Source organism: Pteronotus mesoamericanus, unplaced genomic scaffold (assembly GCF_021234165.1).
Source record: "Pteronotus mesoamericanus isolate MK-2021 breed Mesoamerican mustached bat unplaced genomic scaffold, CSHL_Meso_final scaffold_167, whole genome shotgun sequence".
Classification (NCBI taxonomy): domain Eukaryota; kingdom Metazoa; phylum Chordata; class Mammalia; order Chiroptera; family Mormoopidae; genus Pteronotus; species Pteronotus mesoamericanus.
The window spans coordinates 24965788-24985258 of record NW_026555308.1 but is presented as its reverse complement, the minus strand read 5'-3'; the positions used below and the strand labels follow the sequence as shown (position 1 = coordinate 24985258).

The window sequence follows — 19471 nt, the reverse complement described above, 5'->3', positions numbered from 1 at the left end:
GAGATGGAGCTTAGGAGCATGGGGCTGCCAGGAGTCAGAAGGGTGGGGCTAAGTGGGTCTCCCATGAAGGGGAAGTGCCAGTCAGGCTTTGTGAAATGTGGGTGTGTGGCCCTCGCTCCAGAGCCACACCGCTCAATCTGTCTCAGATTTTGCCCTCATGTACCAGGGTGGAGCCACTAGGAATTAGGTGGGCCTCTGGAGTCATAGCCTGGAGGGTGGATCTAACTAAAGTCCAGAAAGTGGTTCTAGCTGATCTCCTGTGAAGGGGAAGTGCCAATTAAGTTCATGGGAAAATGGAGGAATGGCCCCCATCCCAAAGCCACACAACTCAGTCACTAATAACCCTTGCATCTGCCCAGACCTCTACACTCTAGCCAAGGCACTCTAGCCAAAACTCCTCAGCAGGGCATAGCTTTGCTGAGTGCTGCAATAAGGAATACAGGAGTGGGGCTATTGCTTTCCCCCAAGCTAGTGCAGCACATAGGGGAGTCCTGCACCCAAGAAAGATGGCATCTGCAGTGTGGGAGAGAGACACAGCACAGGGATCTTGGCAGCTGTCCCTTCAGGTCTCTCCCCAGCGTCACAAATCCCAGACTCTCCTTACACAACTCTAGTTGAATCTGCCCTTTGTCCACTGGAGCCCAGGTGAGTGGCTGCAAATGAAATGTACATTGGCCCTTTAAGAAGGTGCCTGTGTCTCCAGCAGACTCCTGTCTCTCCTTGCAGAACAGAAATCCCACTGCTTTTCACAGCCAGATGTTGTGTGGGCATTTCTTCCCAGCTCTGGTGCTCTAGGCATGGGAGCCAAGCTTGGGGTTTAGACCTCCCACTTATTGGGGGAACCCCTCCCTGCAACTGAGATATCACTCCAGGACCTCAGCCACTGCCAATGGAAGCAGGGCCAGCCCTTTTTGCATCTCCGCCCTTCCTACCAGTCTTGATGTGGCTTCTTCTGTAAGTCCTTGGTTATAACACTTCTCTTCAGCTAGTCTTCAGCTGATTATTCAAGACAACTGTCCCTTGGAATTTAGTTGTAATTCCAGTTTGGTCCTGGGAGAAGGTGTATGTACCTTCCACCTACTCCACAACCATCTTGGATCTCTCTTACCTTATGTTTTAAATGAATCTAAAAATAGTCACAGGCTAAATGCATTGACCTAACCTTGTCCCAGGTTAAGTGCATTACCATTTATTCTTTTTGTCCTATTGAAAATGAATATATCAAAAACATTTGTTCTTTCATGTTTTCATTTTCTTAGTTTTTATATAACTTCAGGAGTTTTATAATCATATTTTCCCCATCTTGTAAAAGGTGCAGCTATCAAAGCTTTAATCTTTGAAAGCTTTCTCGTCACACTTAGTAACCTCTAATGAATGACACTTGTAAGTTAATATAAACTTTGTTATTTATTAAGATGTGCTGATTTAGTTTCATTGCCATTCTTTTCTCTGATACACTCAAACCAATTGATTCAGATCCAAGACCTAGTTGTTTTAAGATCTTTATACATTTTTTATTGTTTCTTTTCCCCAAATATTTGAAGCATATTGTTATATGATTGAGAAAAATCACCTCCCTTTTAAATCTCAGTATTCCTTAAATAAATCAAAGATGTGTATAATATTCTCATGCTAGATATGAAAGCATTTAGAAAAGTTGGCAAAGTACCAGAACCTTTTTTTTTCCTGCTTATAAACTACAAATGTAGAAATATAAGAGACTAAGGTAAGAAATAGCTATTAGCAATGTAAATACTAATAGAATTAGAAGGGAATTAATTAGTTTTGGGAGGCTTTAGAACTGTGTATATATTAAAGGTTTTTAATAAGTGCTAATTTTAATATATAATGATTCATAGTTCATGGGTAAGGTACATATAAAAGATGTGTCTTTTTATGTTGACCTGCTTATACAATTCATGCTGTCATTTCTGCTAAGAATACACAAATGCCTCATTTGTTAAATTTCCCAAAATGTAGCTTTATATTATCTTTATGTAGAAAGTCATCAGATAGTACATTGGCTGTAGAATCAAAAAACACAGGCTCAATTTCAAACTCTTTTTGTTTGCCTTTCTGTTCATCATTTTTCCCTTTGAGCCATGGTTCTCATCTTTATATAAAATAAGTAACAATACCTACTTCTCCTAATCTGGTCCTTGATTTTCCCAATCCAGTTACAAGATACTTGTGAAAAAAATGTAAACTGGAACACCCAATAGAAATGGAAGGGTTTTATTTTAAAACAGAATGTAGTAATGTTTTCCATGAATGTCATCATAAAATTAGAATAATTTTTGTGGGTATTAAAAAATAATTGGCCTTTGACTAATAAAAGAATCATATAACATTGATTGTAAAAGTCAATTTAAATAGATCATGATAATTTAAAAATAAAACTTTAATAATATTAAAATATTAACAACTTAATGGTATTATACTTGTCACAAATGAAAACACTAGAAATCAGAAATCCTGAGAATATTATGCCTGTTTCCTCCTGGGTTATATACTTTTGTTACTATAAGTGTGGTATGTTAGGTTTTCCTATCTTCCAAATTGATTTAACATTTTAAAATATACATTCAAGATTATTTATATTATTATTCATTTGCTATGTTTTACATGGCCTATTCCTTTAATAGTTTGTACCTTGTCCTTGCCATAGATATACAAAATCAAGGTCAGAAATGATCATTATTTGCCCTGCAGTGAAGACTTACCAGAAAATACAATTATCTTCAGCAAATGATTAATGACTATAATTTTCCAGTAGATCATTTTGTTCCCAACAGAAAAAAAAATGCGCAGTAATTAATTTAGATTTAAAAAGATCAAGAATCTAATTCCAGCTTTTCCATTAATTCATCAGGTAACATCAGGCAAGTCATTTATTTCTTTGTCCTTGGAGTTTGGAAGCTCGAAATTCAAGCCTAAATTCCATGTCTTCCAAGCTCCAGGATCTTGAGCAGATTATGTTCCTTTTCTGAGCAACCCTGACCTCAGTTTTTTCATCTATAAAATGAATATAATAACAATTGCATCCAGAGTTGACAAGGATTAATGAGCAAACTTAAGTATAGAAATTCATGTGGAAATAGACTGAACCACAGTAGTAGAGGCTCTTTGGAAAAGGAGACAGCCTTCTCCCAAGACGCCTCACAAGATGGTTTTCATCTTAGTGAATGTGTGGAAATTGAAGGTCACGCCTTCAGCCCAACAGGTTCACAACCCTGTTTAATCAGTACATGTCTTTAGATTAGACTCACATACACCAGGCTCAAAAATGCCAGTTTATAGCTGTAAGTTATCTCTATTGCTGGATCTTCCTCAATATTCCTAATCTCTAAATGGCAGAGTACCCAGGACTCACAGTCAAACCTTTTCTCTTTTCTTTCTTCTTTCCTTCCCTGAATATGCTCCTGGCTGCGAGTACCATCTACAATTTAACTCTCAAATTTATATCTTCAGCCCTGTCCTCTCCCTTGATTTTAGGTTTCATATGTCTAGATTCCTAGTTGATATCTTCACTTAGAAATCTAACTGACATCTTATGTCAAAAAAGGCCAAAGCCTAACTTTCTACCACCTCCTTCATCAAAATGCACCCCTTGCCGTCTTGACCTTTTCAGTTACTGACAACTCCAGCCTTCCAGGTATTCAGTCACAAAAACTCTGGAATCTACCTTGAAACTTCTTTTTCTCACACTTCCTGTCTAATCCACGAGCAGATCTTGCAGATTGTACTTTCAAATATATCCACAGCAAAACCTCAATTTACCACCTACCTGCTGCTCTCATCTAAGTCAGCACTACTTCCTGCCTACAATGTTAGCAATAGCCTCTTCTGAACTCCACTTTTGCCCTCTTAAATTCTACTCCGGAATAGCAGTTGACATGATTCTATTAAAACATAAGTCAGATTATGTTACTTTACTACTCAGATCCCTCTGATAGAAGAAAATCCAAATTCCCTTACCATGGACCCCGCAGCCCTAAGTCCCCCTGCCCCTCCATCCCCTGCCCCGCACCCCCTCTGCTCCTTGTTCACTCCACAGCAGCCTCACCGACCTCCTCGCTTTCCTTTCCATGCACCAGGACTTTCAGTTTCCCCCCATTGAAGGTTCCCCCAGTCATTTTGCGTGGCTCACTCCCTAACCCAGTCAGATACCCTCCTAGGAAGGACCTTTTCTGGCCACAATCCATACTGATGTCTGGGATGGTCACCTTACCAACTCAGATAGACCTCATACCTAAATTTGGTTATGTTGATGCCACATGTGCACCAGGAGAATATAAACAGGTTTATTACTCACATAATGGGGCCTTTTGGGGTAAGCAGGGCAGGGTCCTAAGCATATTGGAAAATGGTCTGCAAGATCAGGGAAAGAGACTAGTTCAGGTTTTCGGTGATATGCAGGCAGTGCTGTGATAAGGAGTCTTTTGCATACAAAACTGCTTGTGTGCTTTGAACTTCTTGTTGATACCAAAGCAAGGAGCTCTGGGCTTTCTTGTTGGCCTGCCAGATGTGGGGCAGAAGAAGAAAGGGCACTGGTTGGGCTTGAGAGTCATCAATAGTTAAGCATCAAGAATGGAGTCAAACTCTTTATTATAGTGTTTGTCTCCTCTTCTTTCATTGCTTTGTTTTTCTTCATATAATTGATTAGCCCATTACATGTTACTCTTACATCACACCATATATACCATAAATTCCAGGAGAGCAGGGAATTAATGTTTTTTAGCTATCATTGTATCCTCAGTACCTAAAATAGTGTCTGACACATAGTAGATACTCAATGAAAATTTGCAGAATTATTTTTTTTAATCAAGTAATAACTATAACAAGCCCAGTTGCTGGTAACTTATGTGCTCATGACCAGCCCAATTTTTTCCCTAATCCTAGACCTGCAAGGGAAGCTCAGTAATCAGAAAGCCACAGTTCCTAGGGAGGACATTGCCTAAAGTGGGCGTTTAGATAACTCAAAGATTTGCATCTTTGCACGGTGGGTGTTGGGCCATTGCTGCCTCCAGCTCACAGCAGAAATGATCTTGCTAATGGGAACCTGTCCTTTTTAGAACATTGCATTGGTGAATTGTGGTAGTTGTGGCACAGGTGACCCTTTTCCTGGGTTTTCAGGGAATAGCAATCTCCCTTTATGTCTGCACAGCCTTTTTTTTTTTTTTTTTTTTTTTTTTTAGGTTAGGGACAAGTATTGCAGATTCTTGGAGCTTGTCTTTCATTCCAAGCCTCCTTTGAAATGTCTCTGGGCTGAAGCACTGTCTTCCTTCCACTCTCAGTTCTCCCAAATGCTGTCAGGATAGAAAACACCTATACAGAATAGCTGGTCTGTAAATGGCAGTCCCTATTACTATGGTATCTAGAAAATGAGTTGGAAATAAGCCCACAATGTGGTTGTTTTTGCTGTAACACTTGAGATCACAGAGGTCTTTTCAAACTATTGTTTATGCCTTAAAATGGCATAAACATCTGTGAACTAATGGCTTCATCTATGAAACCATGGTCTGCCCAAACCCAGGCTGGAGAGGCAACACGGCAGGGACTTTTAGGGGACAGCTGGAGCCCCCAATGTCCTGGCAGGCTTCTCATTTACTGTACTCTTTCATCTTCTCTCAACGGAGGCCTCCACCCTCTCCCACTACCATTCCTTTCCTGCTTCAATATAAGAAAGTGTGCTAATTTATGCCTAGGTTTGTTTGTTTATTTGTTTATTTGTTTGTCCTAGGATTCTCTGATGTCCTATTTGTATTTAGTGTTATTTTGTACCTGTTCTATAACATCTACTTGGCTTGCTGACATATATGTGTATTAGTGTCTTTGAAGGAAGCCAACTATTGGAATGGGCAGTAGTTATTATGGGGAAGGTTGGTGTGACACATGTGCATGTGTAATTATCAGTGTGTGTTAAGAAAAAGAGATCTCAAGTTAAACAGAGTCAAGATGGGAGAATTGTAATCCCTAACATATGCTGCTCTATGTTTTAGATGATCTTTTTGGAATTAGACCATACTTTTGGACATTAAGCAGCTAGCTTTCAGGGTTGTAGGCCGACATGATGCCCCTTTGTTTTCGCTGTGAATTTATGTTTCTTTTCTGTCTCTCAATCTATTAACAAACAGTACTCTCTTTGTTAACTGAGAAATCAAAGTTAATACAAAATTACCTGTATTTAAACAGAACTTCCAGTTTCACTTTTCATAGGCATATAAAGAGGCCATTCAGCCTGGGTGTGTCATAGATTCTCTGAGTAGGAGATATTCTGGAAGCCAGAAACTTTGTTAGAAGCCTGCTATCTCCTGCAACTGAAGAAATAACTCTGTGACCCTGGAAGAGGTAACTATAGTTCAGTCATTGCCTCACATAATAACAGCAGGCCAGCAGGCAGCACTACTGGAAAAACAGGCCCCAAAAGAGGTTTTGAAGAAACAAGAGCCTTGGTTCAAGTCAATGTGATGCTTTTTTTTTAATTTTCATTTTTTTAAGAATAAATACACAGTTTTTTAGTGTTCAAATTTGTCTCCATTTTCCCGCCACCATGTTCCCCTGCCACCCCGACTCCCACCACCCACCCTCAATCCTTCCCCACTTTGGTTTTGTCCATCGGTCCTTTATACACGCTCCTTAATTTGACGCTACCCGTTCCTTTCCCCATTACTCCACTCCCTCCTTCTCTCTCATTACTGTCTGTTTGTTTTTTCTTTCAGTGTTGCTGGTTATATTTCTCTTGCTTGTTTGTTTTGTTGATTAGATTCCACTTATAGGTAAAATCATATGGTACTTGTCTTTTTCTCCCTGGCTTACTTCACTTAGCATAATGCTTTCCAGTTCCATCCATGCTGTTGCGATGGGTAGTAGCTCTTTCTTTCTTTCTGCTGCATAGTATTCCATGGTATAAATGTACCGTAGTTTTCTGATCCACTCATTTACTGGTGGGCATTTAGGTTGCTTGCTGTACTTGGCTATTGTGAATTGTGCTGCTATGAACATTGGGGTGCATAGGTTCTTTTGAATAGGTGTTTTGGGATTCTTAGCGTATAATTCGAGCAGTGGGATCACTGGGTCAAAAGGCAGTTCCATTTTTAGCTTTTTGAGGAAATTCCTAACTGTTTTCCACAGTGCCTGTACCAGTCTGCATTCCTACCAACAGTGTACTGGGTTCCCTTTTCTCCACAACCTCTCCAGCACATGTTGTTTGTTGATTTGTTATGATGGCCATTCTGACTGCTGTGAAGTGGTATCTCATTGTGGTTTTAATTTGCATTTCTCTGATGGCTAGTGATGCTGAGCATCCTTTCATATGCCTGCAGGCCTGGTGTATTTCCTCCTTGAAGAAATGTCTGTTTAGGTCAATTTTGCCCATTTTTTAACTGGATTGTTTGTCTTCCTGGAGTGGACTCATGTAACTTCCTTATATATTTTGGGGATCAAACTGTTGTCCCAGATATCATTGGCAAATATATTTTTCCATACAGTTTGTTCCCTTTTCATCTTGCTGATGGTTTCTTTAGCTATGCAGAAGCTTCGTTTTTTGATGAAATCCCTTTTGTTTATTCTTTCCTTTATGTCCCTTGCTCTAGGAGACATATCGGTGAAAATAATCCTGCGTGGAGTATCTGAGAGTTTCTTGCCTATGTTCTCCTCTAGGATTTTCATGGTGTCATAACTTATATTTAAGTCTTTTATCCATCTTGAGTTTATTTTTGCATATGGTGTAAGATGGTGGTCAAATTTCAATTTTTTTCATGTAGCTGTCCAGCTCTCCCAACACTATTTGTTGAAGAGGCTATTTTTACTCCTTTTTATGCTTCTGCCCCCTTTGTCAAATATTAATTGACCATTGAGACATGGGCTTATTTCTGGGCTCTCTATTCTGTTCCGTTGATCTCTGTATCTTTTCTTATGCCAGTACCAGATTGTTTTGATTACAGTGGCCTTGTAATAAAGTTTGATGTCAGGTATTGTGTTCCCTCCTACTTTGTTCTTCTTTCTCAAAATTGCTGCAACTATTTGGGGTCATTTATGGTTCCATATAAATTTTTAAAATGTTTGTTCTATTATCTGTGAAATGTGTCATTGGTATTTTAATTAGGATTGTGTTAAATCTATAAATTGCTTCGGGTAGTATGGACATTTTGATGACATTAATTTTTCCAATCCATGAACATGATATGTGCTTCCATTTATTTGTGTCTTCCTTAACTTTTTTCTTCAGTGTTGTGTAGTTTTCTGAGTACAGGTCTTTTACCTCCTTGGTTAAGTTTATTCCTAGATACTTCGTTTTTCTCATTCCTATAGCAAATGGGATTTTTTTTACCTGATTTCTGATTCTGATATTTCATTGTTGATGTACAAAAGTGCCTTCAATTTCTGAATATTGACTTTGTATACCACTGTTTTGCCAAATTCACTTATTAGGTGAGTAGTCTGTTGGTGGAGCCTAAAGGGTTTTCTATGTACACTATCATGTCATCTGCAAACAATGGCAGTTTTACTTCCTCCTTTCCAATTTGGATGCCTTTTATTTCTTTTTTTGTCTGACCTCTGTAGCTAGAACTTCCAGTACTATGTTGAACAGAAACAGTGAATGTAGACAACCTTGTTTTGTTACCGAGCTTAATAGGAAAACTTCTAGCTTTTTCCCATTGAGTATGATGTTGGCTGTAGATTTTTCATATATGGCCTTTATTATGTTGAGGTATACCCACTTTATTTCCACTTTACTAAGTGTTATTATCATAAATGGGTGCTGTACCTTATTAAATGCTTTTTCCATTTCTATTGATGTGATCATGTGATTTTTGTCTTTCCTTTTGTTTATGTGATGTATTACGTTTATTCATTTGCAAATATTGAACCATCCTTGCAACCCTGGAATGAATCCCACTTGATCATGGTGGATGATCTTTTTAACATATTGCTGGATATGGTTTGCCAATATTTTTTTGAGGATTTTAGTATCTATGTTCATCAGCGATATTGGCCTGTAGTTTTCTTTCTTTGTTGTGTCTGTCAGGTTTTGGATGATGCTGGCCTCATAGAAAGAGTCTTCCCTCTTCTTGGATTTTTGGAATGCTCTGAGAAGGATAGAGATTAGCTCTTCCTTAAATGTTTTGTAAAATTCTCCTGTGCAACCATCCGGTCCAGTGCTTTTATGTGCTGCGAGTTTTTGGATTACTGCTTCAATTTCACCAGCTGTTATGGGTCTGTCCAAGCCTTCTGCTTCTTCTTCATTCTGTTGGAAGTTTAAATTTTTCTAGAAATTTGTCCATATCACCCAGGTTTTCAGATTTCTTGGCATATAATTGTTCAGAGAAATTTCTTACAATCCTTTGTATTACTGTGGTATCAGTTATAATTTCTCCTCTTTCATTTCTGATATTATTCATTAGGGTCCTTTCCCTTTTTTTCTTGACGAGTCTCTGTAAAGGCTTGTCAACTTCTTTTATCTTTTCAAAGAACTAGCTCCTGGATTTGTTGATCCTTGAATTGTTCTGTTAGTCTCTATGTCATTCAGTTCTGCTCTGATCTTGATTATTCCTTCCTTCTCCTTGTCCTGGGCCTTGTTTGTTGTTGTTTCTCCAGTTCTTGAAGATGTAGGGTTAGGTTGTTTATTTGAAATGGTTCTATCTTTTTTTAGGGTGGCCTGTATTGCTATGAACTTCCCTGTCAGGACGGCCTTCACTGTGTCCCGTAGGTTTTGGACTGTTGTGTGTTTGTTTTCAGTTGATTCTAGAAACTCATTGATTTCTTCTTTCATCTCATTATTGACCCATGCACTGTTGAATAGCATGCTATTCAGTCTCTGTGAGTTTGAATGTTTTTGAGTTTTTTCCTTGAGGTTGGTTTCTAGTTTCAAACCCTTGTGGTCTAAGAAAATGCTTGTATGGTTTCAATTTTCTTGAATTTGTTGAGGCTTGCTTTGTGTCCTATCATGTGGCCTCTCTTTTAAATGTTCCATGTGCCTTTGAAAAGAATGTGTATTTTGCTTCTTTGGGATGAAAGGTTCTATATATGTCAGTTAAGTCCATTAATCTAATGCGCCATTCAGTTAACAATATCCTTGTTGATAATTGGTAGGACAAGCTATCCATTGTTGACAGTGGGGTACTAAAATCCCCTACTATCAGTGCATTGCTGTCTATACCTTTCTTGAAGTCCTCCAAGATTTTCCTGATATTTTAGGGTGCTTAAATGTTGGGTGCATATAGGTTTACAATGTTTATGTCTTCTTGATGGATTCTTCCTTTGAGTATTATGAAGTGTCCTTCTGGGTCTCTTTTTATGGCCTTTGTTTTGAAATCTCTTTTGTTTGATATAAGTATTGCTACCCCTTCTTTTTTTCCTGTCCATGTGCTTGGAATATTTCTTTTCCATCCCTTCACTTTCAGCCTGTGTAGGTCCTTTGTTCTGAGGTGGGTCTCTTGTACGCAGCATATGTGCGTGTCATGTTTTCTTATCCATTCACCTACCATATGTCCTTTGATTGGAGATTTAATCCATTTACATTTAAAGTTATTACTGAATAGTGCTTACTCATTTTTTTTTCCCTTTTTACCTGTGTTCCTCTCTTTCTCACTGTTTTTCTTCATCTTCTTGAAGCAGTCCCTTTAGCATATCTTGCAGTGCTGGTTTGGTGGAGGTGTATCCACCAAAGAGGCAAAAAAGAGGTTTAGCCTCTTTTTTGTCTGGGAAACTCCTTATGTCAACCTTCCATTTTAACTGAGAACCTTCCTGGGTAGAGTCATCTTGGTTGCAGGCCTTTGCTTTTCATGACTTGGAATAGTTCTTGCCATTCCCTTCTGGCTTGTAGTGTTCCCGTTGAGAAGTCAGCTGCTAGATGTACTGGAGCTCACTTGTATATTACTGCATGTTTCTCCTTTGTTGCCTTTAGGATTCTCTGTCTTTGATATTTGCCATTAATTATGATATGTCTTGTATGTCTTCCTGGGCCTCATTGGATTCCTCTTGAATGGGACCCTCTGTGCTTCCTGGACTTGTGTGACTTTTTCTCTCCTCCAATTAAGGAAGTTTTCCATCATTGCTCTTTCAAACGGGTTCTCTATCCCTTGCTCCTCTTCTTCTCCTGGTATCTGTATTATATGGCTATTTTTACATTTCAGGTTATCTTTCATTTCCCTCAATGCTTCTTCATTCATTATGAGGCATTTTTCATTTTTTTGCTCTTCGTGGGAGCTTTTTCCTACCTTGTCCTTCAGCTCACTGATTCGATGCTCTGCTTCATCTACCCTGTTTTTGATTACCTCTACTGTGTACTTCAATTCAGAAACTGTATTCTTCATTTCCTCTTGCCTCTTCTTGATAGTTTCTATGTCCTTTTTCATGCTGATAAGGTTTGCAGTAAGTTCCTCGTAGTTTCACTGTAGTTTTTTGTCATTCTCTCTGAGCTCACGGAATTCATTGAGCTTCTCTGAACCATTGTTTTGAACTCAATAGCTGATAATTTACTTTCCTCTATTTCCTTTAGTTCTCTTTCTGAGGATTCCTCCTTTCCCTTCAATTGGAGAGTGTTTCTTTGCCTCCCCATTAATTGTGAGACTCTTCTTTTTCTCTTCTGCTTCTTTACTTGATCTGTCTTGATTTCCTGACTTTGCGGTGTGAAATTCTCTGGTAAGAGACCTGTGAGATTCAGTGGTGCGGTCTCCTTGATCTCCTAAATTTGCTGCTTTGTGGATGCCTTTTATGCTGTTTATGTTTGCTCTCTGGAAGTAGTTGGGTTTTGATACTATTTGGTCATTTATTGGTGGGTCCTACCCTCCACCTTGTTGACTGAGGGTCCCTCTGCCCACCATGTCTTGTGTGATTTTGTACAGGCACTGCCAGAACAAAACCACAAGCCCAGGAGACAAACCCACGTCTGCAATAATAACTCCCCCCTGCAATCCCACTATCAACAGCAAAGGAACCAGTATTAATAAGGCTGTAAAGAGATTAAGACTATTTTAAGAAAGGAGAGAAATAAAGTATTAGTATAAGATCTAAGGAGTTAATATGCACAAACATGATGGACCCAAAATGAACTTTAAAAAGCTTTGTGTAAAGGAAATATCGCAAACCATGGAGAAGACCACAGTGGATTTCGTCTGGGTAGCCTCTAGCATTTACCACTGTTTTTCCTTTCTGGATCTGCCTAGGATGATGTCAGATGTTGACCCCTTCCGACCTTAGGTAGTCTGTTTGGACTTCCAGGAATCTACTCTCTGTGGCTGTTTCCTTCAGTTGTTAATCTAGTCACTCTGCACTCAGTGGTCAGGCTTAGGAATCACACGGCAGGGCAGAGCCTCCTGGGGGCATGGCTGTTGTGTCCCCTCAAGCTGCTGCTGCTCAGGGGAGTGGTCTGCCTGAGCAAGATGGCTACTGCCATATGGAGGATGAGTCAGCACTGGGATTCCGCAGGTTATTCTGTCAGTTCTCTCCCCAAAGCCTCCTTCCCCAGTCTCTCCTCAGGTGTCTTGAGCCCACTCTGTCCCCGCCTTTGCTGGAGACTAGGATAAGTGGCTGCAAATAAATTTGCATTTCTTGGCCCTTTAAACAGCTCTTTGCTTGTCCAGCTGCCCATCTCTGGCAGAGAGCAACCCTGCCACTTTTTGCAGCTGTTAATCTGTGTAGCTTTTGGGTTCTGGTGCTATGGGCTGGAGATCTCCACTTATGATTTAGACCCCGCTCATCTTAGGGCGATCCAACTGGTCAATTCAATATCCCTCTGGTACTGCTTCCCATGGACTCCCAGCCCACCTTCTCGAGTCTCTTACAGCACTCCTTACCAGTTAGGTTGTGCTAAAGCTGATTCTTCTGTCTGTCCAAGGTTATAAGGCTCCTCTCTCACTATTGTTCAGTTGTTTGTTCCAGGTGATTTCTCCACAATTTAGTTGTAATTCCTGACTGGTCCTAGGATGAGGTCAGAGTGACTTCCATTCACTCCTCCACCATCTTGCCTTCTCTGTTCAAGTCAACGTGACTCTTACTGGTATAGTCTCATCAATTTGATTCACGGCACTAAAAGCTAGAAGGGAACTAGTCTGCTAAAAATTCAAGATTTGGGGCAATATTTAAAGCTCTGACCCATCAGCAAATTTCTTTTAAATTCCAAATGAAGTTTTAAATGGCTGAAGATAAAATGAGTACCCTCTGCATGTCATAAAATGGCTGGTTCTATATGTATGTGGGAGCGTGTCAACATTTAAACTCTAACTATTGAATCAGGAACTCTTGTTCTAATTGTTTCCCATTAATGAAATCATGGGGAAAGGCTTGGGAAAATAGAGTATGGACTTTTAAAGGTTTAGAGCTGGTTTTTCTCTCTACTCCCCTTCTTTCCTTTTCCTCCTTTTTTCTTCCCCTCACTCCCTCCCTTCCACCCTCCCTTCCTTTCTTTCTTGATCCTATCTTTCCTCCCTTTCTTTCTTCCTTTCACAAATGGGTTGTGAGCATCTCTTATGCACCAGGCATAGTCCTAGGCAGTTGGTACAGCACAGGATAGAACAAGCAGCATTCCCTGCGCACATACTGCTTACATTTTAATGTGTTCAAATTCTGTCTCTGTTTATTTAGTATGTTACCTTGGACCTGAACTTCATTGCCTCAATGTGCAAAGTGAGGATAATGCTTCTTATTTTATAGAGTTTTCTGGTGACTAAAATGAGATAATACCTGGACATGGAATTCAAACATATTCACTCCCTTTGCTTCTCCTGATTTGGCTGCAGACATGTTTCTTGTTCCTGTTCTGCACCCTGGATTTCTGTGTTTCCTCTCTTTCTTGGTCTCTCTCTCTCACTCTACATCAATTTCTGTTTGTATGTCTTTCTATTTGTTTTTGCATGTATTTCTTTCTGTGTGTCTTAATGCATATGTCTCTGTGTGCAACATGTGTGTACATATTTGGGTGACTCTATGTATGTGGCTCTCTTTCTGTGTGTAGATCTGTCTGGGTTTTCTTTTTCTGTTTGGAAAGAGTGTGTAATTGCGTGTGAGTGTGTGTGTGTGTGTGTGTGTGTGTGTGTGTGCGCGCGCCCGTGCGGATACACATGCATGAAAGAGAGCATCTCTCTGCATGCCTGTGTCTGACGCTCAGTGTGTGGGTCTCTCTCTGTCTCTGCATATGTCACTCTGTGTTTGTGTTTCTATGTAGCATCTCTATTTCATTCTTTGTTTTGGTGGTATTCTCTCTGTCTCTCCTCTTGCTCTTTGTGTCTCTCTTGCTTTCTTTCTCTGTGGGTCTTTTTTCACTTTCTTTAACTTTCACTGTCTTTCCTACTTTCAGCCTCTGTCTCATTGCACTCTCTCTGACTCTATCCATCTCTTCGTCTCTCTCTGCCACACTTGTCTTTCTTTTGCATGTATATACATGCAGGTGTTACATACTTGTTCATTTACTTAATCTTATTTGTATTTATGCATGCATGCTCTCCTCTTTCTATTCCCAGCATAGTTTTGATATCTAGTGATACTTAGGTAGTAACCTCATGGCTCAGGAAGAATTAAAATGAATAGGAGTTTGTTCGAAAGGAGGCTTGAGGGAATTGATGAACAAAGAAGGGGATTTTTAAAATTATAGATAGGTGTTATGAAGACTTAGTTCTATTTTAGATGATGCACTGCTAGTTTCACAGCAGTTTCAAAATGGACACATGTAAAACCAAAAATAATTAGCAAACCTCAGACCCTCCTCTTATTTTCCATGTTTTCTAGGGTCACTTTTTAAGGCCCTTTTTGCCAATTATGATTATTTTTTCCTTCCTCGCCTTTGTCATTCTGCTAACTCTCCTTTTCCATTTTCCTGACCATATTCTGGGTTCTTCCCCTTGTCATCTTTTATCTGGACCATTTCAGCCACTATCCTTGACCTCTGCCATCTTCCCAGTCCCTCATTACCACTGAAGCCAAGTTAATGTTGTTCTTGCATCAGGCTCTGCATGCTGCCCTCCCTTTGCTTCCAGTCATCTTCTAGGGTCAAAAGAGAGCTCCACAACATCACTATGTGGGTAGTTGTTTCTTTTAAAGGCTTATCTGACCAATATTTTACCCTCCTAACAATATGCTCAATGTGCCTAAGAAGCTCTTCACCTCCTACAAATAAAACCAGTGCCCAGTTATTTCCAATGAGATAAAGACTATTTTGAGAAACATAAAATGAACATACATGGGAATCTGGATAGGAAGCTTAATGAACCAATATTTATAGCACCAATGTATTGTACAAGTATTGTACAATTAACCAGATGGTGTTTGACTTGTGTCAATATTAAGAACTTGTTTTTTTTTACTTTATTTATAATTTAGACAGGAGTCAGCAAACTTTTGCTGTAAAGCATCAGAGTAGTAAATACTTTAGGTTTTGTGGATCATTTTGTCTCTGTCACAACTACTTACATCTGCCTCTGTGTTGCAAAAGCAGCAATTGACAATTCATATAAATGAGTATGATTATGTTCTAATAAAACTTCATTTATAAAAAGAGGAGATAGCCTAGATTTGGTCCCTGTAGACTGTAGTTTGCTAACCCTTGATTTATACTTTATGATAACATCTTATTGTATATATCTTTCAGGTAAAATTTCCATTCCTGTGTTAACTTGTTTTTTAAAAACTTCTAAGGTTTTTTTCCTTCGCTGTCTCCATATATGTAAATGCATATGAGTGAGTGAGAGTTTGTATGTGTGTGTTTGCCAAAAATGATATCTTTTGGGTTTGCTAGAGGGCTTCACATCATCTTAGCATTATTATTATTTATATATATTATTTTATTTATATATATTTTATTTATATATTTTATTTAATTTATATATATTTTGTTTTTATATATTTTATTTATATATTTATTTTTATATTTACATATTATTTTTATTTATATATATATTACCTGTATCTATTCTGAATCAGGCAAACAAAAATCTGAATAATATTGACATCAGATAATTATCTCAATAAACTGTAAAATAACTGTAATTGATATTACATGTCAATTATGTGATATATTTATATTTTTATATTTTTCATATTTTACTCCTTCGGTAGTGCTTATATTTAGATTCTCAGTTATCTTTTAAAAGAATATTTTAGAGTATTGTCCAAAAGTATTTTGTTTATAGATGCTTACTGAATCAGCTTAAAGATGTTTGTAAAATTTTAGACATTTTTTAATTGAGGAATTTTATTTGCAAGTCTTTGTATAAGTATAGTTGAATTAATTTAAAATTAAACTTTTATGAGATCTGAATTGGTAATACATTAGATAAATCATCATATGAAATTTAAAACATTACACCTTTCTCACAAGTTTAATTCTAGATGAATATAATGGTTAATTGTAAAATCTACTGATTTTTTTTTACTATTGGATGAGAAAGAAGGTTTTTAACCATAAAATAAGAAATATGAACAAGAGAATAATGTATTTAATTATAAAAATAAACACACTGAATAAAAATATTAAAAGTAAAATTAAAAGGAAATGAATAATGCCATAAAAGTGTTAGCCTTATTTATTTATCAATGACATTCAACTTGTCTAAAATCAAAGGAAAACAAATTGAATCTAAAAATGAATACATCACATTTTCTTATCAAATCAACAATGTTTTAAGTGGAAATTTTTAATTCTAGTGCATTGAGGAGGCATTAGATAAATAGGATGCTCTTTTTACCTAACAATTTGATAGCAAAATCAGTTATTTATAACTATTAGCTTCTTCCAGGAATCTGTCTATCCTAATGATATGTCAAGATTTATAGACAAGATATTCACTCAGTATTATTTATAAGGGTGCATATTTATAAACAGTGGAGTTATCCAAAAATAGATAATAAATAAATTGTGATGTCATTATATGAATATCATGTAATCATGTTTTTAAAGGATAAGAGCTAATAATTTAGAACGATGCTCAGAATGTAATATATATTAATAAAGTAGAATAATATATAGTTATATTATAACTTTTTATATGGATATATAAAAATAATAATGCTGGTGTGGTAAAATTACAGCTTCCTTTTATTTCTTTTTCTTTTTGTACCTCCCAAATTTTCTATCATGTGCATGCATTTCAACATAAGAGAAGATATAAATTCTCTTTTTCCCACAACACTAAATAATAAATCAGTTAATCTTTTCTCATATGCCTTAGAGCATGATCTTCCTGGTTTTCTTTTAGAGAGGAAAAATAGGATAAAAATAACTTGAAAGTTAAATAAATGAATTTCATATTTCTTGACAAAAGCCTTATCTTAGTTTTGATAATTTGATTTCTATACCAATTAAATCATTTTGGATGAATGTTTATTCTTAGTAAGCTTGTGTAGCTATAGCACACACAGGTTAAAATCTATGGAATGTGGTTTATAAACCACCTTCATTTTTGTCCCTCAAAAACTATGTTATTTTTATTGGAACTGCATTAAAATTATATACTTAGGGAAGTTTTTCACCTTTTTGTTTTTCATTCTTTTATTCTTGTTTATTCTATTACAGTTGTCCCCACTTTTCCTGTTTTGCCCTCCTCCATCCTGCCCCATTCCCCGCTCCCACAGTCCCTCCCCATACCAGGGTCCTTGTCCAGGGTCGTTCATACATGTTCTTGGACTAATCTGTTCCCCTCTTTTCAGCATTCTCGTCTTCTCTCTTCCCCCTGGCAGCTGTCAGTCTGTTCCCTGTTTCCATGTCTCTGGTTCCATTTTGCTCATTAGTTTATTTTGTTCATTAAATTCCTCTTTATTGGTTTTCAGGTTATGCCAACACCTTTTATATGTAATAACACTTGCTAAAATTTATCTTTGACCTGAAAGCCATCCAAGAGTTATGCCATATTAAAGAATGTTTGCTGTTCAAGCAGAATGAATCCTAAGATTTCCCAACACTAGTGTTTTATATAGGAAAATAGCAGCGGAAGGTCCAAGAGCTAGTTCCTGCCACGTAGAAAATATCTGACATGCCCATAGGTAGGAACCAGGGCAGACAGTTCAGAGTTATATGTAGCAGTTGGAAAGAATCTTCTGTCTTGGAAGGAGCTGCTGTTATATAAGTGAGTTTTTTCTCTCTCTGTAAAATATTTAACTTAAACCCCCTTGAGGTGGGTCTAAGCCTACAACCACAAACCAGTCTGTTATTTCCAATGTACCCACAGTCTAGCTGTCTCTTATTTTATTTTTTAATTTAATTTCTATTTTGTATCAAATTAATTTTTAACAGTTTAAAAAAGTCTAATAGTACTCTCAAGATAAACAGTACCCTTCTGTTATCAATACGTTGTCTCTGCAATGAGCACAGGGGTGCATTTTCTTTTCAAATTAGTGTTTTCATTTTCTCAGATGAATAACCAGAAGTAGAATTGCAGGATCATTTGGTAGTTCTATATTTAATTTTTTGAGGAAACTCCACACTGTTTTCCATAATGGTTGCAATGCACTATGGAAATCCTACCAGCAGTGCACAAGAGTTCCCTTTTTTCCACATCCTAGAGAGGCTAACACTTGTTATTTCTTGTCATTTTGGTAATAGTCATCCTAACAGGTATGAAGTTATGATTTTTGATCACTGTCTAATTCATATTAATTAACATAGTACTTGTTGAATACAGAATAAAATATAGTTATAGCTTTTCTTTTAATTCCAAAATAAGATCTAGAAGTAAAAATATTAGAACATTGCATGTTGAAAAATATAGTAATTACAAGTAATAATCATAATATTTGCAAGCCAAATATTACAGTGTTTAAATGACCTCAATTTATTGCTTACTATATACTAGGCACTGGGTTTAATTGTATACTTCAATATATAAGTGGGAAGATAGATATTATCAGTTTTTGCAGAACAATAAACCAAGAATTGGAGTATTATTCAACCTCTTGTTCAAAGTTGTATCGGTAATGATAGAGCTAATAGTACAAACTCAAGTGTATTTTATATTTTTAAAGTAATACTTTTTTTCCTGAAATATACTTTCTTCCTTATCTGATCTCTACCAAAATAATGTTTCAATAGGCTGGAGTTTAGGAAGAGCTTTTCCCACATACGGGAAATTAAAAGCTGTATTACGCTGGGCCACTTTAGTTTCATTAGCTATTGGACACAGTTCTGTTACAGAGTTACATGATTTTTATTTTTTTACTTTCCTTTCATTATTGCACTTGTGCAACTTCTAGATATTTACCATTTACATAATAGTAATGGAAGAAAGAATTGGGAACTAGAATTTAATAAATTACAAGTAAAATCTTTTCTTTTAACAGAGAGGAGAAAAGGATCATCAGGTGCGTTTGGCAGTTGGAAATGGTGTACGGAATGATGTGTGGAGAGAATTTTTAGACAGATTTGGAAATATTAAGATGTGTGAGTTCTATGCATCTACTGAAGGGAACATTTGGTTTTTGAATCACACTGGGAAAATTGGAGCAGTCGGGAAAACTAATTTCTTTTTCAAAGTAAGTACCA

At 37.3% G+C, this 19471-nt stretch overlaps 1 protein-coding gene across 1 annotated transcript in view; it reads left to right on the top strand.

Moving 5' to 3' along the window:
- Nucleotides 1-19471, top strand: part of SLC27A6 (solute carrier family 27 member 6) — an 82412-nt gene that overhangs the window by 43488 nt on the left and 19453 nt on the right. Inside the window, 1 exon segment of the mRNA XM_054589318.1 lies at nucleotides 19270-19461. Within this exon segment, the coding sequence (XP_054445293.1) occupies nucleotides 19270-19461 (192 nt within the window).